The sequence below is a fragment of the Phaenicophaeus curvirostris genome, chromosome 25 (assembly GCF_032191515.1).
Source record: "Phaenicophaeus curvirostris isolate KB17595 chromosome 25, BPBGC_Pcur_1.0, whole genome shotgun sequence".
In the NCBI taxonomy this organism is placed as follows: domain Eukaryota; kingdom Metazoa; phylum Chordata; class Aves; order Cuculiformes; family Cuculidae; genus Phaenicophaeus; species Phaenicophaeus curvirostris.
In genome coordinates, this window is record NC_091416.1 from 2,125,999 (window position 1) to 2,151,461 (window position 25,463).

Genomic DNA, 25,463 nt, shown 5'->3' on the forward strand with positions numbered 1-25,463 from the left:
CTGACTTGGCAGCCCATCCACCTCATCCTGGGCAGATGCAGATGTGCATCTTGGAACAATTTACTCCCGGTTGCGTTCAGGGCTACCAGAGCAACTGTTCCCACATCTGGAGCAGGGTTTCAGGAGGTAATTTAAACAAATGGGAGTGCCACTTGCAATTCCTCAGGCTTCTAGTTTGGGAGCCAAAACTGTTCTCCTGGCTCCAGCTTGCCCGCCCCAGTTGTATCAGTTCCCACATGGTCTGCCAAGTTTGCAGGGAACTCCCTGGGGTCCCTGTCCCCTTCTGAGGAGGCACAAATCCCTTCATCACCAGTGAGGCTGCAGCTCAGATCCTGGGTTCAGTTCTGGGCCACTTATAAGGACATTGAGGGGCTGGAGTGCATCTGGAGAAGGGAATGGAGCTGGGAAAGGGTCTGGAGCCCAAGGGTTGTGGGAGCAGCTGAGGGACCTGGGGCTGCTCAGCCTGGAGAAGAGGGGGCTGAGGGAAGACCTCATGGCTCTCTGCAGCTCCTGGAGAGGAGGTTGTGGGGAGGTGGGTGCTGTTTTCTTCTCCCAGGTACAAGCGATAGGACAAGAGGAGATGGCCCCAAGTTGTACCTGGGGGGTGTTAGATTGGATATTGGGAAAAACTTCATTACTGACAGAGCAGTGAAGCTCTGGAAGAGGCTGCCCAGGGCAGTGGTGGAGTCTCCATCCCTGGCGGAGTTCAAAACGTGTAGATGTGGTACTTTGGGACCTCGTTTAGCAGGAACAGTGAGATTGAGCTGACAGTTGGAATGGATGAGCTTAGATGGCTTTTCCAGCCTTCGTGATTCTTCAGCTTCATTCAGCCGTGCATCAAAGGCAGGGCAGGTGTTGTGGCTCTGGGCAGTGGGACATATCCAGCCTGGGAGCTGACAGGGAAAGCCCTGTCCTGGTGGATGCACAGAGCTCATCTGCCTCAACTGAAGCTGCACGATTGTGCAAACTTCCAGCTGTGCCTTCCGCTTTTGTCATGGCTTGTTAGGTTTGTGTTGAAAGAGCAGTTTAGCTGTGTGAGGGCATTAATGCTGGGATGTGCTCGCAGAGGGAAGCTCAGTGCTTCTGGAGAGCACAGGATGCTGCTAAACAGCGTTTGTACCAGAAATGCCTGTTATCCGTGGGATACAGCCAGCGAGAACTCACGGGGAACACATGCCTCTGGGTTTTGTGGCTGTTTGAATGTGAGAGTTGCCGGAATACGGAGTTCCTTTGCTTTTTCCTGCATCCTGCTGTGCTGTGAGATCTGGGATAAGAACAATAATCCAAAAGCTGCTGTGGTTTGATCTTGGAAAGTCAATGTTTTCAGTCGACTGAAGTAAAAATCAAACTGTGTCGTCAGCTTCCCGGTGCAATGGGCGAGAAATGGGAAGACCACTGTGTGTTTAGACTGGAAGGGAGCAGTGTTTGCTGTGCAGCCTCTTCCCCAAAGACGTGCGTTGCAGTGATCATCATGGACCTCTTCCTCCGCATCACTATCCTGCCATGGTTCCTAGAGCTGGAAGTACTCTCTGCCCAGCCCTCAAGCTTCATACACAAGGGAAAGCTCGGCTCCTGCAAAGCTTTGCGTTGCAGCCCTGGTTTAAGGTCCCAACTGGATCTGCAGATTGGCTTTATGTGTTTGGGTTTTGTTTTCCTGCAGTCTCTGTGAGTGTCAAAGAGGCTTTGTTCCCTGCTGGCCCCGCGTTTCACATGGACAAGGAGCGGCATTGAGCAAATTCCAGGCTGCGGCTCGGCTTCCCCGCACCCCTGCTGCATTTACCTGTGTTTAGCCCTGTCCCTGACTTGCTGTTTACTCCTCAGGATTTAAACATTCCCTAGAAATTAAATCCCTTCAGGACATAATTGCTCCCACCAAGTGCTCAGAGAAGCCCGGTTGTGCAGTGCCTGTGCTTGTGTATCAGCTGCTGCCTGGCTCCCTCGCAACAGGATTTACGGTGGCAAAGCGAAGCAGCAGCCACAATCAGAGTTCCAGTACAGCAGCGCTGAATCTGCTTTCAAACAGCAGCGTCTTCCTGCTCCAACAGTGCTCCCCGTCCCTCGCTTTTGAAGCTGGGATGCAGCGATGGGTTTGTTACGGATACGAGGACTGCTGAGCACCTCCAGAACTCTCTGCGCACCCTGGGCCCTTGGTTCCTGCTGGTGTCTCTGTTTTCCAGCCAAAGCTGCTGGCTCGTTGGGATAGAGGAACAGAGTTGATATGCGTGGATGAAGTGGCAGTGGTGAGACTGTGACACCTTCACTGCCTGTGATGTTTGGCCTCGTGCCACACGCTGTCCCCAGCCTGGGTTTGACGGCTCTGCGTGGTGCTGGGAGAGCACGGGGCCGTGTGGGGAAGCTCTGGAATTGGCCTCTCCTCTGAAGAGCCGTGTTGTGCTTCAGTGTGCGCAGGAAGGTGGATCACAGACACAAGATCCGACTTCCTGGCTGCTGGGATGGTTTAGTTTACTCTCACCAAGGGTTCAGGGTGATGGCGTTGCCCCGGCTTTGCAAGTCAAGTTGGAAATAACATCTCTCCTCTGTCCTTGCCCAAGGCAGGGAGGTGGCGTTGAATGGGCTTTGAGAACCCTTCCAACCTGAATTATTCTGTGATTCAATGGATGTTTTTCTGGGATCCAGGCTTTACTTGGCTTGGCTCCCTCATCAGTTGTTAACATTAAGCCTGCAGGTGCTTGGGTTTCTTTCTGGGGGAAGGGGATGAGTGATCTGGAGAAAAGAAATGTGTCATGGAAGGTAAGAAACACTCAGCCTGTGTGCTGCTTTCACCTTGGTATTGCTGTTCCTTTCGCAGAGGTGGGCATCTTCTCTGAGCTGGTTGTGTTGAGGCACCAGCGCTCTGCTATCACTTGTGCTTTTTCCCCAAAGAGGAACGCTCTCGGAATGAACGTTCTTATGGGCAGGAGCAGTCGCCCAGATTGAAGCAGATGTTGAAGGGATTGGCCGCTGCTGGGCATCCATGAATCCCATCGGCATGGACAAGCTTGCAGAGCCATGGATATTCGCTGTACGTGCCCACGTGTGCTGCCCTCGGCACTGGGAGCGCGGAGGAGCCTGGGATCCTGCCTCTCTGGATGCTCCGCACGGATGGTGCGTTCCGTGCTGAGCCGTAAGGAAGCGCTGGTTACAGGGCAGCTTGTGACGGGGCTGCTGCGTAGTTGTTCCCATAGAAACGGCCATCTGATCCCTGCTGCGGGAGTCGCAGTGGCGAAAAATTTCGGAATGCATCATCTGGAGCTGGCATTTTGCTTTATCTTTCACCTTCCTTTCAAAACCTTGGTCCTTTCCCACTCTGTAGCTCCAGATCCCACAGCATTTGGCACCTTTATAAACAATTACAGGAAGCAAGGTGATGTTCTCCCCTTCCAAGTGTGCTCTCGCAGGCAGCGGGTGAGGGAGCAGGGTTTATTCAAGTAGAGAAGCCAAGTGGGGAAGGAGCTTGTTCCTGGAGTGCCTCCCACCCTCCTTGTATGGATGAGTCTGGTGTCCGCATGCTCTGCTCTGCGCAGCCGTCGCTCCAATGTGCTCTCATCACAGCTGTGTTCCTGGTACAGTCCCTGCCGACTGCAAACTCCCAGTGCGTGTGGGCATGTTTCGTGCCTCTGAATCTTTAACTTCTACGGCAGTCCAGTTTTCCATGTGGATAGCTCATGGCTGCCTCAGGACATGGCCTGGGAATATCGCAGCCCAGCTCCCTTTTCTGCAATGCCTGTGACTTTTGGTTTGCTTTGAATATCCAAGCTGTTTCACTTCAGTGAAGAAAAGACCAAACTCTCTCAGCCTTAGGAAGGTATCTACTCAAGTTTGCATTTCAGAGCCTGGAATGCCGTATACCCAAATGGACTTGATGGCATAGGTAGCAGAATAGGGATTTGTTCCATCTTATCCATCACTGTCAATTTGCTCTGGTGCTGCTGTGATCCTAGTGTGATATTTAATGTCCTTGCAGCCTGTTTTAACACGGAGCTGTTGTGCCCGTGGCTGTAACTGCACGTGGTGTAACTCCATCTTAAAAATCCGGTGCCTGCTGCCGAAGCCGGCCTCCCTGGGCACTAGGGCATAATCCGGTGCAGGGGCTCAGCACGGAGCCACTGCCGCTTCGGTTGGCAGGGCAGAGGGAGCAGCTGAGTGAAAGGGATTGTTATTCGGGATGATGGATCCCTCTGGAGGCTGGTGCTGTTTTTGGGAGGGAAGCCAAGGTATTGGTGCTTAATCTCTTCCAGAAGTCCTTGCTTTAACCCTTCAGGAGCCTGAGGAAATCCGTTGGAAGCCGTCACTGAGGCTTCCTGTGGCTCTGGTGCACGTCCTGGTGTGATGCCGGCTGGTTTCCCTGATTGCAGCCTAGGGCATGCTGGCAATGGGAATTCCGTGTCGGAGACTGAGGAGCCGAACCAGAGCTGCTCTTGTTAATCAGCTGGCTGCTCTTTCCGTACAGGGGAACCTGGTGCCGTGCACCGGTACTGGCTGCTCTGTGCGTGTTTCCAACACGAGCAGGGTGATGGTGTTCCCTCCTCACACTGGAGCTCCCTCGATCTGAGGAGAAATCTGTGCTTTGTAAGTATTGCTTGAAGATACCCAAGCCCAGAAGCACATCGTGTTTCTCAGCACTTTGCTTCCTGCGTGCTGGCTCTGTCTCCAGGCAACCCGACCTCCCGCAGGATCCGTGCCTGTGACGTCCTGGCGCTCTTTCCCTCCTCTCCTCATCAGATGCTCAGCTCTTCCCATCGCTGCCGTGGTGCGGAGCGCATCTGAGCTGCTTTGTGTTTCTCCTCCTACACGCGATGCTCAGCGGGTGTGGGAAACACGGCAAGATCATCCCGTGGTGTCATCCTGCTTTCCCAGACCTTTTTCCTCCATCCTGTTGATTTAAAATGAGGTCGGTGCCATGTCCTGAGGGCCAGCGTTATGCAGACAGGTCCAGAACTTGCTGCCTGTGGACAGGAGTTCAGCTGCTTCATGGCTTTATGGGTGGAGGGCAATGAGGAAAACTGTGACTGCGGTGCCCTGAGACGGAGGAAAACCGGTACAGAAAGGGACCCGAGCTGGGAATCACTTCTTGGCTTCTCCTGTGTCCAGCCCGGAGTCTGGTCAGGTCTAACAGGAATGCTGCATTTGCAGCCACAGGATCTGGAGCCTGCAGGAAAGCTCGGGAGGGTCTCTTGATCAGGCAGTGCAGGGATAGGATGAGGGGAGTGGTTTTCAGCTGAAAGAGTGGAGATTGAGATGAGATCTTGGGAAGAAATGTTTTCCTGTGAGGGCAGTGAAGCAGTGTTGGCAGCTGGGACAACCTGCACCAGCAGGTTGGAGGATGGAGCAAAACCCAGGGCCTCTTTGCTGGTCAGGAGGGAGGCTGAATCATCCTTCAAGGGAAGGGAGAATATCAGCCAGCTGGGATATGCAGGAATGGAGAGACCAACTTGATCTGTTCTGGAAAGCCTTTTAATTCCTTCTTCCCTCTGGAAGAAAAGGCAGTCCTGAAGCCAAGTATGGAGCTGAGCTCTGACACAAACCCAGTGAAGTCCCTCTGCAGAGCCCCAGGTGAAATGCAAGCCATCACCCCTGAAATTTCCTACTCTCACCAAAACAGGTTCGTGAGGATGCTCTGAATTTCCTGAAGCTGGAGCCCAAGGTGCTTTCTACAGGCTTTTTCGGGACGCTTTTACCTTTCACGTTCCCTCAGTTGCTGAGGCATTGGCATGCAATGAAACTGTTTTGAAGAAACCCTTGGGAGATGTCATGTCATTCCTGGCCATGGCTTTGAGTGGGTGAACTCACACGGAGAACTCTGCTGGCTGGTATTTGCATCCATTTGCTGCTGATTCAGGTGCTGTGTGTGTTGTGGGTAGCGCTCTGGTCCTCCCTGCTCTGTGTTATCCAAGAGGAAAACAGAATGATCCAGGTCTTCTGTTTGATCCAGGCCTTCTGGCCAAGTTGTGTTCAATCAGAAGCTTTACAAACCTTGAGCTTGGCCAAGAGCATCAGCTCAAGCCGTGTCATTAACCTGGGAAGTGGGATCTCCTTGGAGCAGAGCTGGGAAGTGAGTAAGGAGCTTGAAATACTCAGAGTTGTGTTTTCATTTACGTATTTGGGCCTGAAAATGACTCATGGCTCCTGGTAGACATCTTGGATCCCCTTGGCGAGGAGGCCGCTCTTGGCTTTTTCTATACAGATTGGTTTAAGCTTTACAAACGCTCATTCCTGCAGGGAAAGTCCTTGGTGAAAAGCATGGAGAGAGTACTTTCCAACCCCCTCTGGCTCTCTTCACTTTTCCATGTGCTCCTGAGCGTTGCCCTTGAAACCACACGGTGCAGAGCTCCCGGAGCTGTAGCCGATGAAAGACGGGCTTCGCGCCTGTCTGCTGCTCAGCGAGAAACGAGCCGCCCCTGGGAGGCTGCCAGCCTGGAAGGGGACAGCAGCGCTTGTCCCCCGGTTAATCCCTGCCAGTCGGTGCCTGCAGCCTGGCTGAGTGGGCTCCGGCTCTGCCGTTTCAGCCCGTGTCCCGGCTGCAGCGCTGCTCCTGCCAGCAGTGCCGAGTGCCAGGCCTGGCTGCCGTTCAGTTTCTGTTCCGGGTGCAGGAAGCGTGCGCAGCAGCCGAGGAGTCTGGATTTGTTCCTGTGCTCGGAATTAAAGTGTTCAAATGAAAGGAACAGCTCATTGTACTCGGTGGTGCCTTTGTGGGATTCGACTTCCATGCAGGATGGTTGTTCCCCTGACAAGGACTTTATCATGAATTGTGGAGCTTAATCTTGATGTGCTCCCTTGGAGGCCCTAAGGATCCTTTTGTTTGTCTCTGAGCAGCACTGTGCCCGTTAGAGCATCGTTTAGGGCTTTGGCACTAGAGGAAAGGTACAGGCACTGCAGATCAAGTGCGGTGCCACCGTGGTTTTCTGCCTGTAGCCAGGGCCCGGCGCTGTCTGCAGAATGCTCGTTCTCGTCTCCTGCAGGTGCTGGGGTCAGGTAAAAGCCGAGCTTTTAGGGAATTGGGCTTTGGGCTCCTGGTTGTGCATCATCAGCATTTCTCACCGCGGTGCTGCTTTACATGCCCTTCCCCGTGGCTTTGCATGATTCTGCACTCCTCCTTGGCAGCAGTTCTGTAAATTCTGCTGCAGCAAAGCCACCCGGAGAGGGTTTGTAGAAGCAGTTCTGTTCCCAGGGGAAGCACCATCTCCGAATGAGAGATCTGCCTGGGGGATGGTAACACAGCCCACGAACATGGAGGGAGATTCCTCTCTCACAGTGGATTCGAGGGGAGGTACTTTTTCACAGTGGGATGGGGTGGGATGCTTTGGTTTTGGTGCCTGCAAGGGCTGGGAACCGCCAGCGCCAGGGAAGATGGAAGAAGGAGAAGTGAGAAGGTTTAAACTGCATTAGTGTAGTGTTCTAGAGCACTTCTGGTTTAAAATAGATAAATAAATGCCTTGATTGTGAGAAGCCTGACCCCCTCTATTTCCCACTGCCTCTGGGAATGCTGCTGTCTTGACAGGTACTGTCTGTGGAGACAATTCCCTGAGAGTTGGGGAACCAAGCTTCCTCCTACCAGAACAGGATCCCAGGCTCTCCAAGGCTGGGACAGCGTATTGTGTTTCCGTACAGTGCTCAGCAGGCTCTGGTGCAATATTGGTGTTTTAAAAAAGCTTTCTCTAATGTGCCATTGGCTCAACTGCTCTTTGTTTCCACTCTGCCAGGTCGCTATCAAGATAATTGATAAAACACAACTAGATGAGGAGAACCTGAAGAAGATCTTCAGGGAAGTTCAGATCATGAAGATGCTTTGCCACCCCCATATCATCAGGTTGTACCAGGTAAGAGCACCCTGCAGTGGCTTCTCCATCCCTCTGCGCTGCGTGGCAGTGCTTCTTCTAGGGTTATTCCTCTGTTTCTCCTAGGTGAAACACTGGGAAGGTCCTTTATCTTTTCAAGGTCTCCAAGTACTTTGATTAGCAGGGCAGGAGGGGGAAAGTGTGGCTGATCCTTCTCTTTTCTGGAAGATGACGCTTCCGCTGTGGGCTGGCCTCTTGCCATTTGTTTATGGCTATTGTGTGCTGTGCAGTTTCCCAGTTGGAACCGGATGCAGGCTTTCCTTCTCAGTTTAAGGGAGAGAGTAAGTGTGATTTGCCAGCAGGCCTGGAGGCGTGCGGCTCCCCGGCTCTCATCCACCTGCCCAGCTGCCCTATGGCCCTAAGGACTTGCTGGTCTGTTCCGTGCTTTCCTAGATCAATACCAGCAGTAGACACTCCATAGAAGCTGCTTTTCCCTAAAACCAGCCCCTGTCCATTCATCCCAGCCTGCTTCTCCCCGTCCCTGACAACTAGAAGCAATTGTTTGGATTCCAAGGAGTTAAACCTGAGCAGAAGTGGCAGAGGTTAATATTTAGCCAAGGCTGAGATGCGTAAGCAGGCACTGCAGAACTGTGGTGTTCTTAAAGTTCTCAGGGAATGCTTCTTTACAGGCTGACTCCTTATACTTTATTTTTGAGCCAAAAACCTGTTTCTACAACCTGTTTTATTCTATCTAAAGCTTTTGTTGTGATGCTGAGGAGGTGACACTTGTAGCTCGGCTTTGCTAGGGTGAGAAAAGAGAACCAACTGTGGAGCGTGTTTCATCTGGGTACTTTCAGTGGCATTTATTTTTAGATAAAAACTACTAAGGCCTGGTGTTGGGAATTCAGAGCCTTTCACAGCTTTTCATCAGGAATCCAAGCTTAAAAATCCTGTTTTCCCTGAGCTTATAAAGCTTAAAAGGTGTAAGTGAAAAAGGAGAAAATGGCCTATAATGATAATAGTCAGAGATTTGGTCTGGAATCAGAATCCCCTTGAGGATGATAAAAGCAGTTCCGGGTGTTGGAGAAGGAATAAAACTTCAGTGAGCTGCATTTCTTTTCACACCCAGCAGCCTCCTTATCTGTCCCTTCTCTGTCCTTGTGCCCAGGTTATGGAGACGGAGAGGATGATTTATCTGGTGACAGAGTATGCCAGTGGAGGGGAAATATTTGGTAAGTACAGTTCTTGCATTCTTTAATCAGATAATGCACTTGGGCAGTGCCAATAAACTGAAAATAGCTGCTACCCGCTCCAGTTTCACTGAGAGGTGCCCTTCAGCCAGAGAGCTTTCCATTGACAAGAGGGGTAAAGAAATAAAGGACCCCATCCTGGTGGAAAAATGATTCCCATAACCTCCGCGTCTTCTTTGGGTTCCATTGGCAGGTGGTGCTGGTGCTCTTTTGTGCTGCCTTTGGGTTTAAAGAGGTTGGGAAGACTCATCTAGTTGGATTTTGAAGTGGTGCTGGGTACATTGCCTTTCCATCAATCAACTGTAGTGGAAGTGTTGGTGTTCGTCAGCAGCCTTCCAAGAGGGTGTCCAGTGCCCAGCCCTTCCACAGGAGTGTTGTGGGGATTTCCTGCAGGAATAGCTGTCACAGCGCCTGTTCCTGGGCACTGGGGGATCCTTGGTGTTCAGTGAACTCCTGCTGCATCCAGCAAGTTTCCTTTGATGCTTTACAAAGACTTTCAAAAGCTTAAACTGTAACTGTTCCATAGGCAGTGATACAGGATAGAGTTTTTAGCTGAAAGAATGTGAGTTTCTCTGTACGGCTGTGGTTCAAGCCAGTTGATAAGGGCTGGACACTTGCCTTTCTGGTCGCTTCGTCCGAGCTCTGCAGGTTCCTCTGGGTTAGCACTGAGCGGGCCATCCCAGTGGGATTATCTGAATTTGCAGTAAATAGCTGGGAGCTCCAAGCTGTACCCTAAGTGTCCTTGATTCAGCTCTTACTGGAAACAGATAGTTCACCCAGACCGGGTAGGAGCCTCGCTTTGCTGTGGGCTTCGGCAGCAAAATGTAAATTGTTATTTCTGTCCCTGTACGTCTTTTGCCTGTGGTTGGGTCACTGGTTTGACGTTACGAACAAATGAATGTCTCGCCTTAAACACAGGGTGCTCTTTGTTCCAGGTCCCTCCAGTGTCCTGTTTTTGAGGTCAAACAGTCTAAAAGTCTGTTTTGATTTCAGCTGCTTACCATGAATACCGTAAATGATCCGCAGCCCTCACGGACAAGAACACGGGTGCTTGGTTTGTTAACAAACATTCTCAGAAGTAACAAAATCGTCATCTGGTTAATGCAGTTACTAACTCTGCCCCATCTCCCCGTACCCTGCCGCTTGTCCTGAGCTGGAGGCATGTGCTGAGCGACACGGTACCAGGCTCTGGAAGGTCAGGCTGTCTTTGAGATCACACAGTCACTTAAAGGGGCTCCAGGGAAGCTGGGGAGGGGCTCTTCATCAGGGAGTGCAGGAGTAGGATGAGAGGAATGGTTTGAAACTGAAAGAGGGGAGATTGAGATGAGATCTTAGAAAGAAATGTTTTGCTGTGAGGGTGGGGCAGCCCTGGCCCAGGTTGCCCAGAGCAGGGGTGGCTGCCCCATCCCTGGAGGGGTTCAAGGCCAGGCTGGATGGGGCTTGGAGCAATTGAATCGAGTGGGAAGTGTTCCTTCATAGGGAGATGGAACTGGCTGGGCTTTGAGGTCCCTTCTGACTCAAACCATTCCGTGATTCTATGACTGTGCTGGAAATCTGAGTTAGTCCTTCGGACGGAGATGGGACATTTAAGCAGCATTTGTTTTCTGGACAGAAACCAGCTTAAAAGCAGAGGTGACAAGTGTGATCTTGTGCATCAGCCCTGTCTCGACCAGCCAATACTTTCTCTTTGATGCAGGAATTTACTGTGTTAACACAGAGAGCAGCATCAGGTGCTTTGTGTGCGTACGGAGAACAGGGACTGATGTTTTTAAGGACTGGGAATTGAAATCATGGGTTCCTCCCTCTCTGGAAGGCCAGCATCGTGCACCTCTTAAGCTCTGACATGTGCACAGCGAGTCTGTGCTCGTGGGCTCGGTGCGATCGGGCCCAGCGTGCTGGCTCCCAGCTGGGCGTTTGGGTCAGCGCTGTAACCTCTGTCGCGGGATCGGTCTGTGCAGATGAAACTCGCAATGGTTAATTTTGGCGCACAGTTGCCCTCGGTGGTATGCGAAGTATTCTGTAGCTTCATTGTTCCTGCCCTTCCTCTGGAGCTTGTGCAGAAATGTCAGCGGTCTCTGAGCGCTGCATCTACGTGCGGGGACCAGCCTCCACTCCCAGTTCTCTAGGAAAAGTGGAATTTCACGCCTAATCTACAGAGATATTTTTCCAGCCTGAGCAGGATGGGGCAGCGGAGCTTCCTGCACGAGCGGGCATCTGGCAGGACAGTGAAGTGTGTGGGACCCAACAGGACATGTCACTGCAGGGGGACAGGGGAACCCGGTTTGGATACAGATAGACGTGGAAGGGCCTGGTAGAGACACCCTGCTGCAGCAGCTGGGTTTGGTTTCTTGCCTGCAGGAGACTCTTTAATAGAAACACTTCCAAACATCATAGCATCCTAGAATGGTTTGGGCTGTAAGGGACCTCAAAGTCCATCCAGTTCCAACACTGTGAGGTCCCCACCTGGCCCCAGGTTGCCCTGAGCAGTGGTGGCTGCTGCATCCCTGGAGATGTTTAGGTCCATGTTGGATGGGGTTTGGAGCCCCTGATCCAGTTGGAGGTGTCCTTCCCCTGGATTTCCTTCCCCAGCCCTGGTTCAGGTTGCTCCTGGAGTTGGTGTATCCGATGAATAAAACCTAACTGACAAGGTCTGTAGAAAACAACCTCGCTCTTGGCCAGCGCAAGTGGTCGACCATCGAGAAGCCGGTGTCTGCACAGTCGGGAGCCAGCAGAACTGCTTTGATGGATCTCGGTAATTAGTATTTACTACTAGTCAATTATGTCACAGGTATTTTAATTAATGAGCGAATGGGAAAAACACAAACCACCTGGTGAGAACCCTTCAGAAGTGATTTATTCTGATTATTTCCAACACCAGGTATCTCTGCCGAGCCCTGGGGTTTTATGGAGTGTAGGGAGTGGGATGAACCGCTTCGGCCTGGCTTTAAATATATACTTCTCCTGGCAGGGTTTTGTTGCTGGTGCCTCACAGGCTGGGGGGTGCTGCTTCTCCTCCTTTCCCTGCCATTCCTACTGCCCGGCTCTGGCCTGTCCATCCCCAAGGAGTGGCTGCCCTAGGCCTGGTGCTTCCAGGTTTTAAGTGGGTGGATTTATGCTGGGATGCCGCTGCCCGCCTGCCTTTGGGATCTCTCAGAGGGACTTTTCCTGTTCGTGTGTGTGGTTATGGCTTCTGGGGGAAGCCTTGCTGGTACCTTTGAGTGAGAGGATGGATTTCCAACAACCTTCCAGAGCACTCAGGTTTCCACAGGAGAGGTTGGCTCTGTTTTTATCATGAAACACATTGGTGAATGTTGTGTGTGTTTGCCCCAGACCCATAACGGGGACGCAGGGACCTGTTCTGAGCATCAGGAGCCCCTGGTTGTGCATTGAAGGGTGTGTGGTGACCCTTCTGTTGCGTTGCAGAAGTAAAACCATTCCTGAAGCCGTGCTTTCATATGGAGTTGCGGAATTTCCAGGGGGAACTTGTGTGCTTGGGGCTGGCTCGCAGCCTGGCCGAGCCTTGCAGAGCACCCCGTGTCCAGCAAGGCGAGGAGAGCATGGGTTGGAGCTGCTGAGCCTCCTGGAGCAGAGCTGGCCGGTGCTGCGGAGCGTGGCGGAGTGTCACTCCCATCCGCTCACGAGTGGCTCGCTCTTGGGAGAGGGGTGTAGGTAGTGGTCAGTGCTTCCTGCAGCTGGCAGGGATTTTGCTGGAACGCTGGTGGTGAGGAGCTGCCTGTCTCTAGCCAGGACTGCACCGTTTTGGTGCGTTCTCTTTGGTGCGGCTTGTCAGAGCACAGACAGGTTTCCCGTGGAAAACCAGAGGGAAGGAGGATGATGTGTGGCCACAAACCTGCCCCTTGCTGGTCAGGTGCTGGGATGCAAGGTGTTGGACTGAAGGAGAAGGTTGAAAGTGTTTTATTTCTGTTTTGACGTAGAAAAAGATTTAAAACCTTTATGCTTTTCACAAACCAGTTCTGATTTTCCTGCTGTCCCCATCAGCATCCTCTAAATCAAGGAGCGTTGGTTGTGTTTAGAGCCTTCCTCTCGGAGCAGCTCTGGTGAGGTAGCAGTGCCAGTGTCTCTTTCTGAGTACCTTCAGCAGTGATCCTGTCCGGTGCTGGACCCTGGAAAATATCCTGTGCTCCATCTCCATCCTCTGCGAGTGTGTGAGAATCCTCTGTCCAGCTCACGCTGTAACCACTTTGTCCTTCTCTTCATCCTTCACAGATCACTTGGTGGCCCACGGCCGCATGGCGGAGAAGGAAGCCCGGAGAAAATTCAAGCAAATAGTGGCTGCCGTCAACTTCTGTCACTGTCGGAATATCGTCCACAGAGATCTGAAGGCAGAAAACCTCCTTCTAGATGCCAACCTCAACATCAAAATAGCAGGTGAGCTTGGGGCAGCGGCGTGGGAGGAAGGCAGCTGCGCTCAGGAGTTCATAAATGTAGGCATTGGCTGCTTCCAGGTATTCAGAACGAAGGAAGCGCAGTGCAGCTAAAGGAAGCTTCGGATTTCTGTGTGGCCCGCTGCCCAGAGCTGGAACTGCCAGGTTGTAGCTGGGAGATTTATATCTCCCTTCGAGTAGCACGTAATAAAAGGAGAATTAAAAAAGAGCAGGTTTGGCTCCACAGGCCGATATGCGGATCGAGATACCACAGCGTTCCGATGCATTGGGTGATGGGCCAGGCTGGTATGAAAAACTGACCTTGTTTTGAGTCCCGCTGCTGGTTGAGGACTTCTCCGAAGCAGGTCAGGCTGGGTGAGAGAGTGGAAAAACGAGGCTGAAGACGTTTATGGCAGAGCAGCAAAGGGGAAGCAGCACTTGGAATCGTTTCCCTGCACTGTCTGCTCTGGATATTTTATTCCCTGCAAGGAGAGCAGCTGAAGTTACTGAATTAAAGGTCCTTGGAGTCCGTTCCAGTGCTTTGCTGGGCAGCGGGTATTTTTGTGAATAACTGCCCTTCCAAGCTTGCACCCCAGGCAGTTCCTGGCCTGACCTAACAGAGCCCGGCGTGTCTGTGATCCTCTCGCACACAGGATTGCGCCCTGGCTGTGGAGCACTCCCATGTACTGACTATAGACTTGACTTTATTTAGCTTTGTGGGATTATGTAGCAAGCGATTGGAACAAGAGGATTTAACGCTGCCCTGGTCATCTCATTTCATGGGCTTTGGAATTGGAAGAGCTCATCCTTAACGTTTAATTCTTATGTATAGCAGAGCATTTCTGGAAAGCACTTTGCCCCTGCTCTTAATCGACTTCCCTGGAGAGCTTGTCGGCTTTCACAAGGGTTTGAGACTTGATTTAAAGAGAAAAGTGCTTAAGGCTACAAAAGTTCTCAGTCTGGGAGCAGTTTTAATGCTGGGAGTTGGGGATGCTCTTCCAGCTTGGTGGCATCTTGGAGAGTGGGAACAGTCTGGTCCTGTTACTGTTCTCTTAAAGGCCATCCACAGGTGTCAGATCAGAGCTTAACATTTGATTTGGGGTAAAATGGTGAGTAAATGCTAGGGCGTCTCTCATCCTCACTTTGTGAGGATGGAATGGGGAAAGAATATAGGAAAGGGCTCCAGGAAAGCTGAGGAGGGGGCTCTTGATCAGTGAGTGCGGGGATAGGATGAGGGTAACAGTTTTAAGATGGAAGAGGGGAGGTTGAGATGAGATCTTAGAAGAAATGTTTTGCTGTGAGGGTGGGGAGGCCCTGGCCCAGGCTGCCCAGAGCAGGGGTGGCTGCCCCATCCCTGGAGGGGTTCAAGGCCAGGTTGGATAGGGCTTGGAGCAACCTGATCCCATGCCAGGGGGTGGAACTGGATGGGTTTTGTGGTCCCTTCCAATGCACCCCATTCCGTGGTTCTGTGAGTAGAAAGGAACAAACCTGAAACTTCTCTGGGTGCTCAATGGGATGAACCACGTCCTCCGAGGCAGAAGTGTGCTGACCTGCTCTCGCTGCGCTGGGAGCAGGTGCTGAGCAGGAGAGGCGTCACCATGGAATTACAAGTGGAGCTGCTACTGGAGTGGCTGGCCAGAGGTCCTTGCAAGCAGCACTCTCTAGTATTTGCTTTGTGCAGGATGATGATTTGAGGCCACCTTGTGTTTGTGGGGTGAAATCCGACCTGTTTGTGTGTATGGGGGTGCTTGGCAAATAAAAAGAAAGATCGAGCCACTTTGAAACTCAGCCAGGTAGGAACTGGAATGAAGCTGGGTTTCCTACAGCAGCGAGCGTGCTGACAAGCTCTATGGATGTCTGAAAATCATGGAATTTTTATCTCAGGGAGCTGGAAACTCTTTTCCTTCCAGAGCTCGGCTCCCAGAACGGCTCAGGAGATGGTTCCCACCCTGGGGGTGGTGTTTGGCTTGGCAGGAAGGTGGAGCAGTGATTTGAGAAGCTGCCTGGAAAAGCTGATTTCTCGTATAGGATTTTCCAAGTGTTTCGTCCCTATAGCTCATCAATCACAGCTTGACACTGATTCTTCCATTGTTTCAAGAGAAAGAAGCAGCGATAGCAGCTGATCTCTTTCACTCCCAGAACAAATACTGCAGCGATGCACAGGGTCAGCAGAAGCTTTGCTGCTGAACCCGTTAGCAGAGTCCGTCTCAAACCTTTATAATCATGTGTTTAAGATGTGTCTTCCATCAGCTGAACACCTAGGGGGTTGTCTGGAACATCTGGTCATGTTTTTTATGCCAAGCAGCAGCGTGGATAGTCCTCATGACCGCCGTCCGTGCCACACAGGTGGGTTCTAGAAGCCGTTCCCACCCTTTGAGACAGAGCCACCTGGCCCCAGCTCCGAGATGAGCAGTGTGACTCACCTGGCAAGTGCATGGTAGAGCAGCAGCTCTCCATGAGGAGAAGCTTTTCATCCTGAAATCCAGGACAGCCCATGGGGTGACTGCAGGAGCTCCAGGACCTGCTAGCTGAACACCGACGTGCTCACAGCATCTCTGCCCTCCTCACCCATTTCTCCAAGAGGAGACTCCACAGAGCTATGCACACTGCCCACTGCACCATCAAGAGAAGCTGCAAACTCATGGGTGAATCCCACCCCGATGTGAGAGAGGGGCAGAGTTTCAAAGCAAGCCAGTCGCCAGCAACTCCTCTGGGAAGCAGAGAAGGTTGTGGGAAGCAGCTGTGGTGTGTCTGTTTGGTGACGGCCACCAGCTGGCACGAGGTGGCTCTGTCCTGGCTGCAGGATCCACTGCTGCTCGCTCTGATCGGCGTGATGCGGTTTGTGGGTCAGAGCGGCAGCGCAGGGAACAGCTCCTTCCTCTGTCCTGTGCAGGGAGAGAGCCACCGCTTGGAAAATATGTTTGGTAACCAAAGCGCTGCAAAGCCCACTCAAGTACGTACAAGGATAAGTAAAAGGAACCAAACCAGAGCAATTTGCCCAAAATACATGAAGTACCAAAATTACAGCACGTTCTTGCACAGTCAGAGTGCGTTTACATCTAAATTTGACTACAAACGCTTTGTTGTTAGGAGATGGAAAGGCGTTCAGTGCTGTAGTTTGTATCGCATGCTCTGGTAGCCGTAACTTAAGCACTTGTTCCACATTCTGCTCTAAATGGGAGCCAGAACAGCTCCAAAGCTGGCAGAGGCGGCAGAGACAACTGTGCAGCTGGGTACTGTTTCCCTGGAATCATCCTCTGAAGGCCGACTGCTCCTGTGTTTTGGAAATTCAGATGACTTCATTTCCAACAGTAACAACCCAGCGGGTGTTTGACTGCCATGTTTTGATCCTGTGACGCTTTAAAGTTCATCCTCTGTCCCTGTGCCCTGGTTTGGGGCTGGATACGAGCAGCACTGTCTGTACTCAAGCTATTTCCACAGGAACATGCAGTGCTCGGTGTTCCTCACGAGTGTAAACCATGCCCACACTGAGGGTTTGGTCCCTGGAGTGGGAAGAAGAAAAGTCTGGCTGTGTCCTCCTGGAGCTGAGTGCCCAGGGGTGCGCCGGCTATGCTGTGTGAGGTCTGCTGAGTTCCTTGGAAAAAGGAGAGGGGAATCACCATGTGTTCAGGACTATTGGAGCGGTTCGTGTTCCTCTAACCAGTTCTCTTTGTTCTTTCAGATTTTGGGTTCAGTAACATCTTCACGCCTGGGCAGCTGCTTAAAACCTGGTGTGGGAGCCCTCCCTATGCTGCTCCAGAGCTCTTTGAAGGAAAAGAGTATGATGGGCCAAAGGTTGACATCTGGGTATGCAATGTACTCCTTTCTCTTACTTTCATCTCATTTTTGCTCTGTTTGTTGGGCTTTGCCTCCCGGATGCTCAGTACGTGATACAGCAAAACATATTTGTCAAAAAAATACTGATACAGTTTTATTCTGGCTGCTCTGTCGCACATTTCCTTCACTAGAAGCATGGTGCCGTTGTAATTAGTTCCCCAAAATACAATTCATTCCATTGCATCCCTGGAGGTGTTCAAGGACAGGATGGATGGGGCTTTGAGTCCCCTGGTCCAGTGGGTGGTGTCCCTGCCTAGGGCAGTGGGTGGAACTGGGTGGGCTTTGAGGTCCCTTCCAGCCCATTCCATGATTCTATGATGATTATTTTATTCTATGTATCCAACATTTACTGCGATTAACCGCGGCCTTCTGGTCTCTCCTCTCCCGCTGCTTTCCCGGCTGCTGTTGGGGACGCAGAGCCTCGGCGTGGTGCTGTACGTGCTGGTCTGCGGCGCCCTGCCCTTCGACGGGAGCACGCTGCAGAACCTGCGGGCCAGGGTGCTCAGCGGCAAATTCCGCATTCCGTTCTTCATGTCCACAGGTAAGAGGTGCATGTGCTGCAACATCTCTGTGCACAGGTCCTTCAGAGCACTGAAATTATAGCATTCCAGTTGATTTTGATGCCAGGGAAGCGGTATGCTGGCAAGCTCATCCGCTGCACGGTGGTTTGTAACATGAAGCTAAAATGAGCTCTGAATCTAAGATTTAGAAGCCAACATACTTGTATTTAAACCCTCAGCTTTCATGCATAGAACTACGCAAACTATAGGAAAATGTTAGCAAATATTTACTCTTAAATGTTAGGAAATCCAGAAGCTAAAAATGGAACAGTGATTTAGAAACACACAGGCTTCTGCTGTACCTGTTCTAGACAAGAAGCCCTTCACAGCATTACAGCACAGGAATGTCCAGCCACAGCCCATCAGAGGTGAACGTCTGTGTCCAGTGTCTGCAGAAATGCTTCTGTTATGAATATTCTATCTGAAAAGTGGGATTAAAATCTCTGATCAACTCAGCTTTGCTCAAGAATGAGTTCTGTGTCTTGCTTGCCTGCTCTCAGATTAAGGAATCATTTTGCATGGTTTTATGGAGTTTCTTGGCTGAAAGCATCCTTGCTTGGCACCTTATTCAGGGAAGAGGTTCTCTTCCTACAGAAAACACTTATTACAATGCGTGTTGTTTTTAAAGCAAGTGTGGATCCCACTACACAGGAAGGAAAGCCTCATCAGTCCCCCGTGGTTACAGCGCACACGTAATACGATGGAGGAGTCACTCACAGTGAATTATTGCTGAGTGGAGAATGTCCACTTTGATGAATGTGATGCTTTTCCCTTCAACCTCCAGAAGCTGGTTGTGTCCTGAGCCAGAGCTGGCAAGGCAGGGAGGGACACGATGACGGCTTTTGCCCTTGTGATGTGAGGCTGCCTCCAGCAGAAGCTGTGTCCCTCCTGATGTAATACCCAGCCCCCTCTCTTCCCTTTCAGAATGTGAACACCTGATCCGCCACATGCTGGTCCTGGACCCCAGCAAGCGGCTCTCCATGGAGCAGATCTGCAAGCACAAGTGGATGAAGCTCGGGGAGGCAGACGCCGAGTTCGACAGGGTGAGAGGCAGGAGCAAGCTGGTGTGCGAGTGGGGCTCTGCTGGGCTGCAAACAGTCTCTGTACTTCTGTAGTGTTTGTTTCAGCTGCCGTGTTCATTTTGGCTGTTTGAGAACTCTCATTCTGAGTGCTGGCGAGCAGCCTTTCTGCTTTCTGTGTCTCCTGGGCTTGCTTTCTGGTCACCCCTCACCTGCATATCCTTCCCCTTGGCGCTGAGAGTCCTAAGGCACCACACTTTGAACTGTGTGCCATCAGCATTCAGAGCTTGCAGCCTGCGCCTGGTGCTTTGGTGGGGAACGCCTGCCCTGAAGTCTGTCTCTGCCCCCCCAGCTGATAGCAGAGTGCCAGCACCTGAAGACAGAAAGGCAGATGGAGCCGCTGAACGAGGACGTGCTGCTGGCGATGGCGGACATGGGCCTGGACAAGGAGCGCACGATCCAGGTAAGACCATGCAGCTCCCAGTTGTGTTCCGCCCGTTCCCACAGAAGAACAAATGGCTGTGTTTGTTGCCCATCACCTCTGGAGGTTGAGCAGCCTCAGTACAGCATGGAGAGTTACTGCTTGACCAAAACAACTGACCGCTTCCCTTTTCCTCTTTCAGTCGCTAAGAGCCGATGCTTACGATCACTACAGTGCAATCTACAGCCTGCTCTGCGACCGCCTGAAGAGACACAAGAATCTGCGTATCGCATCGTCTCCAAGTATACCACGCACCATGACCTTCCCCACCTCGGCCAACATCCAGGTAGGTCCTGCTCGCACAGTGTTCTTCCAGCCCTGGAAGGGCAGCTAGCCCTGCACTTGCTAAATTTGCTTGTGGGTGTCTTTATCCTGGCAGAAGCATCAAAACATCCCTCATCTGAGAAGAGAAGGCTGTGGGGAGACCTTAGAGCAGCCTTTCAGTACTGAAAGGGGCTCCAGGAAAGCTGGGGAGGGGCTCTGGATCAGGGAGGGCAGGGGTAGGATGAGAGGGAACAGTTTGAAGCTGAAAGAAGGGAGATTGAGGTGAGGTCTTAGGAAGAAATGTTTTATTGTGAGTGTGGGGAGACCTTGGCCCAGGCTGGCCAGAGCAGTGGTGGCTGCTCCATCCCTAGAAGTGTCCAAGGCCAGGTTGGATGGGGCTTGGAGCCCCTGATCCAGTGGGAGGTGTCCCTGCCCATGGCAGGAGTGGAACTGGATGGGTTTTGAGGTCCCTTCCAGCCCTAACCATTCCATGAGTCTATGATTTAGGATGCCACAATCCCAAGGTTAGAAACAGTTTCTTCACTGGCCGAGGGTTTAGCTAATGCCCTTTGAGCCAAGTTTTGTGTTTGCTTAGTGACAGGGGAGGAGGCAATGTAAGTTGGAGTCTGCAGACCAGGACTGCTCTGTGATACTTCTTTCTCACCTTGTGCTGCTATACAAGAAATTAATATTTGCTTTAAGAGATGCCAGGTTGTAAAGGAAGCACAAGAGATGCTGACCCTGCTTTAGCAGGAGCAAGGAGGCGAATGAGGCAGCCTCTAGGGAATAAAGAATAAACAGGTCTGCTGTTTTCTGGGTAGCCTCCCTCTTCCCAGGTGGTTAGATCTGTGTGCTGGTGCTAGTCCAGCACTGTTTGTAAAGGGGTTGTAAGAGATGCTACAGCTTCATGACTTCCAATCTCATTCTCTCTGCTCAGCCGACAGAACAGACGGGCAATACCATGAGCATCAACGTGCCGCAAGTCCAGCTTATCAACCCTGAAAACCAAATCGTTGAGGTAACGTACTCCACTTGATGACCCTGCGAGTTCTTTACCTGGGCCTGCAGTGAAGCATTTTGATCCTTGCATTGTATTTCAACTTCTCCGATGTTTTTTTTTTCTACCCAGACTGATGGAACAATGAACTTGGACAGTGATGAAGGGGAAGAGCCATCACCTGAAGCTCTGGTCCGTTACCTTTCGATGCGAAGGCATACAGTTGGAGTGGCTGACCCACGGTTAGTGTTGGACTTAACTCCCTGAGGGAGGGTTTAAGGAATTGCAGATTCACTCCTAGCACCACACGAGTTTGGCTCTTCTGAGATGTCACAGGTTTATCCATGTCCCGCGTAGATTTGTTTTCCTGCTCCTGCTCTGAGTGGCCTGGAGTTATTTTTGTGAACTTGATTTTCCCAGACAAAGAAAGACATTCAGAGCATCTCCATTCTTTTAAACGTCCTGGTCCCGTTGCACAAACTGGTTAATATTTCAGCTGAGGATGGGATTCTTTCCTTCTCCTGTATAAGGTCTCTGTTAGCTATACTGGTGTTAACTGGTGCACAAGCCAATTCTCACCTGAGCAGCACCACTGCTATGTCCCACCTCAAGTTCTTTGTGGTACAGGCAATTTAGGTCAATGCAAAGAGTGAAATTGGGCAAATCTCAGCGTGGAGGGGGGAAAAAGGACAAAGGAAAACCACGCAGTGCCTGTGACCATTTTCCAGAGCTGAAAGGGAAGCTGGGCCAGTGCGCGGTTCTCTTTGCATCACTGCTAACTCACCTCTCTCTAAATGTGATTGCGCAGCACGGAAGTCATGGATGATCTGCAGAAGCTCCTGCCTGGTTTCCCCCGTGTCACTCCTCAGGCTCCGTTCCTGCAGGTGACCCCGAATGTGAACTTCATGCAGAATGTGCTGCCTCGGCAGAACCTGCAGCCCACGGGGCAGCTGGAGTACAAGGTACTGAGCGACACAGCGCTCCCTGCCGCGGTCTGTGCCCCACCGGTGTGCAGGGGGGCGTTTGTGTCATGTTTGCTCTCTGTTTTCCAATCTATAAGCTTCAAGGTTTACCCTCTTTAGGTATGATTCTAGTTGGTTACTTTAAAAGCTGAATAATGACAGAATACTGCAATTTGAAATGAATTCCTGGGCTGGGGAGAAGCAGGACTGTGCTGCCTGGCTTTGGAGCTGACAATTGCAGCCTGCTGAATGCAGGGAAGAGGGATGTTAAATGCTTCTTTTCCCCTGATGCTGCCTCTCTCTGCCCCGCTTCAGCTCAGAGATGTCAGTGATATTCCTTCATCTCTCCTAAGCCCAGAAGCCACATCTTCTGGGTTTGTGACTGGGGAGCTCAGGTGCCGGAAGGATCTGGCGTGGGGTTGATAACGGCGCTGTCTGTGCTTCCCAGGAGCAGTCCCTGCTGCAGCCGCCCACCCTGCAGCTCCTGAACGGCATGGGCCCTCTGGGGCGCAGAGCTTCCGACGGCGGAGCCAACATCCAGCTTCACGCGCAGCAGCTGCTGAAACGTCCGCGGGGCCCGTCTCCGCTCGTCACTATGACGCCAGTAAGTGGCTGAAGGGAAGAAGGGAATTGGTGGCGTGGTTATAAATATCTTCTCCTGCAGGCAGAGGGGGCTGCCTCCAGGTCGTAGAAGATGGGGCTAGAGGCTCAGTCTGTGGCGCTCTGGAAGCACTGTGGGGATTGTTGCCTGCTTGCTTCTAAAGGTTCCTTGCTCTGGAGTGGCGAGGTGCTTTGGTCCCATGTGGGAGAGCAGCTGTGTTCTCCTGTAGCCAGCAGCAGAGATGGCTTTTTCTCTCTGGATTAGCAAAGTGTTTAGGAACTGGTTTTAAGGGTCGCTTTTCTCCTTTGCTGATCAAACAGAGAAAACTAAACTGTCCATCTTGGGTATTGGTCGTGTTCTTTCCTCCTTGATGCACCCATGTCAGTGAGTTTTGGCAGCACCAAAAGAAGCAGCAGCCTTGTGCAGCTGTATTTGGGGAAGGAATGTTGGAAGGCGCCCTTGGTGCTGCAGAGGAGCTGGCAAATGTCCTCGTGGAAGCCGGTTTGGGAAGGTCAGGTGTCCGTTGTGCGGATGGGGCTGTGCTTGCTGCCTTCGGGAACTTATGGCTTCTCTCCTCTCCACAGGCTGTCCCTGCCGTCACCCCTGTGGATGAGGAGAGCTCCGATGGAGAACCAGACCAGGAAGCTGTGCAGAGGTAACCCCTAGTCTGTTAACGTTTGCCCTTATCACCCTGTAAGAGTGTTCTGCAGCTGAATTAAAACACGGGCAACCTCGTCACAGGTAGCAGTGTTGGGTACAGCAAAGGCTCAACACTTCCTTTGTTTTTGTGAGTGTTGATTACCATTGGCAATGGCTCCTCTGACACTGCTGGGTGCTTGCAGAGCTCAGTTTCCCCTGCAGTGGTTCACTCTTTGAGCAGTAGGTTCTCCAGAAACTCTGAGACCGCTAAATTCCTTTGCTTAGTGTGCACCAGCATGCGATCCACACTAACCTGCCAAATGAGCGCTGAGGGATCCTCCCCTCCCTGCTGGGTCGTGGAGACAGGAGGATCTCATCTGTGGCCTTGGGTGTCGACGCAGCTTTTGTATCAAGACGTGCAGTAAACATCCAACTCTGATGCCTTAAACAAAGTGAGCTTGCTAGAAATCCGGGTACCTCTAGCTTCTAATGTACTCTAGCAGTAGGCTGAAAAGATTCTGCTCCAATAAGGGGAATCATTAGCTGTCGGGCTGGAAGCCTCTGTTCCCTTTGTCTGCTCCACACATACTGGGAAGCGGGTAGAATATGCTTTTACTTCCTCAGTCCGTGGACACACTAACCAAGTCCTTGCTAACATCTTCTTAGTAGCTTTTGCGTAGTTTCTGCTCTGCTAACCAGCTGGTGCTCTCCGTGTGGTGGGTGCAGTTATGGAGTTGCTCCTCCTTCCTACCTCCAACTTGGAAAGCTTTCCGGACTCCCCCCAGCCTGTACAGGCCACCGCCTCGAGCCAGGTAGTGATTCCGCAGGGGCTGTGCTCAGGAGAAAGATTCCAGCTGGGGGTTGGATGCAGGCAGAGAAACCCTGGGGTGGGTGGAGGTGGCACTGCAGAGCTTTGCCTGCTCCTCTCCTGTCAGTGCTCCAGAGCGGAGGGGGGATTTGACCGGTGGGTGACAGATTGTGCAGAGTGTGCGCTGAGACCCCTTTTGCCTTCCTGAGCTTAGAAGAAAGGCAAAGCTGGTACACTTGAAAACTCGCTTCCAGCTCTGCCTTATTGTCCACATAGCCCTTCAGCAGAGCACGCCTCATGTTTTCTGCGCAGCCTTACTCTCCAGTTCTTCACCACCCTTGTCTTTGTGCTCTTTCGCCCAGTATTTCCCAGCTTCCCGAGCTGCTGTTCATCCACTGAGCCACAGTATGGGGATGGTACCTGCTCGTGACCTGCCTCAGCTGCAAGGCAGTGCCATGAGAGAAATGAGGTTGAGTTGCAGAACTGAGCAGACAAAGCACCTGCACCTGCAGGCTCTGGGGGCTGTTTGGCCCCTCTTAAGCTGCTGTGCCCTACCTGAGCAGGGCTCAGGAACTGACTCCCTACGCAGATGAGCTGCCTAGAGAGCTATTGGAATTGTAATGTAAGGCCCGTGATGTCCTCTGATGGCACCTCACGTGGTAGGGTAGAGAGTCTGGCTGTGCAAACTGGATAAATCCGATTCCTGGCCTGGATGTCTTACCTGGGCGGATTTGCACCTCTCCTATTCAAAACTCTAAGCTTTCAGTTGAGTCGAAGTTAAAACATTCGCTCATCTAGAAGCCTTCTGAATCCCCATGCAGTATTCTGTAGGTTGCAAGCCACCAGAATGTTCAGATCCCACTGAAAGGCAAATCTCCTTGGACCCGTAAGTTGCTTTGCGGCTCTGTACGGCGCTGCCCTTGGTCCTCTCGTACCTGATGTTCTTCTTCCACCAGGTGGCCCAGAAAAAGCCCCGGCCAGGCTGTGAGTTAACTCACTCTCCACCCCCTTATGTCGCAACATGCCAGCAGCCATCAGAGAAGGGTAAATAGCGTTAACATCAGGGACAGATGCAAATATTTAGCTTCTCAGGACACCACTCTGGACACCCTGTATGCGGCCACCAGGGAGCAATTTTTGCCCTCCTTAATCTGACCTTGAAACGAGAGCAGAGTCTTTTCTTTGCTCCAGGGAACGGTCACATCGCTGAGCTTTGGGAAACTTTCTTCCACCCGAAGTGCTGTTACAGCTCGGGATCAGATTGTTCCCTGGAGGTCTGAAATAAAACGATCTTAGCAAACCACAGCTGTAAAGCTCTTTGGGAAACTTTCCCTGCCTGCATCAAACGATTCTTAAACAGCTAATGGCACAGCCTTTGGCAAGTTACCACTACGCTAAGCACTCTCCATTCTGTTAACTTGCTGTCTTCTGCTTAAGTGGCTTCGGGAGCTGGCAAGGAGAGACTGGGCTTGGAGAAGGCGACGACTTTATTGCTTGCTGCTCTTCTCTGCTTCCCCAGCTGCAGTCGCAGGGAGCCTTAGCAGGGAACAGAGCGAGGGTGAGAAATCCCTGTTAGTATCCCCAGCATCTCTGGCCAAGTGATCTTTGTCACCGTTACCACAGCTGCTCCCTTGCTGCTGGTTCACGAGAGTTGAGTTCATGAGGAGGCGTTCATCCTGCCTGGCCTTCAGTGGGCAATGTGCTGCCTCCCCTGCTTGCCACAAGCCCGGGTGTCCTGGGTAGGCGCCCCGTTTGCTCTCTCTTCTGGCCCCGTGCCCCGGCTGCTCTGAGCATCGCTGCAGTGTTCGGGGCAGCAGCTGCCAGATCCACACGGCCCTTCGGCACATCCCTGCCAGGCCCGCGCTCTCCCCTCATCTTAGACGGT

At 51.9% G+C, this 25,463-nt stretch overlaps 1 protein-coding gene across 2 annotated transcripts in view; it reads left to right on the forward strand.

The window, feature by feature from the left end:
• Nucleotides 1-25,463, forward strand: part of SIK3 (SIK family kinase 3) — a 58,552-nt gene that overhangs the window by 16,887 nt on the left and 16,202 nt on the right. For both annotated transcript variants that reach the window (XM_069876595.1, XM_069876596.1), the window contains exons 2-14: nucleotides 7,701-7,817; nucleotides 8,944-9,007; nucleotides 13,253-13,414; nucleotides 17,093-17,217; nucleotides 17,665-17,788; nucleotides 18,732-18,850; nucleotides 19,179-19,289; nucleotides 19,450-19,593; nucleotides 20,509-20,589; nucleotides 20,701-20,810; nucleotides 21,377-21,530; nucleotides 21,979-22,134; nucleotides 22,716-22,786. In XM_069876595.1, the coding sequence (XP_069732696.1) occupies nucleotides 7,701-7,817; nucleotides 8,944-9,007; nucleotides 13,253-13,414; nucleotides 17,093-17,217; nucleotides 17,665-17,788; nucleotides 18,732-18,850; nucleotides 19,179-19,289; nucleotides 19,450-19,593; nucleotides 20,509-20,589; nucleotides 20,701-20,810; nucleotides 21,377-21,530; nucleotides 21,979-22,134; nucleotides 22,716-22,786 (1,538 nt within the window). The remainder of the gene's footprint in view (nucleotides 1-7,700; nucleotides 7,818-8,943; nucleotides 9,008-13,252; nucleotides 13,415-17,092; nucleotides 17,218-17,664; nucleotides 17,789-18,731; nucleotides 18,851-19,178; nucleotides 19,290-19,449; nucleotides 19,594-20,508; nucleotides 20,590-20,700; nucleotides 20,811-21,376; nucleotides 21,531-21,978; nucleotides 22,135-22,715; nucleotides 22,787-25,463) is intronic.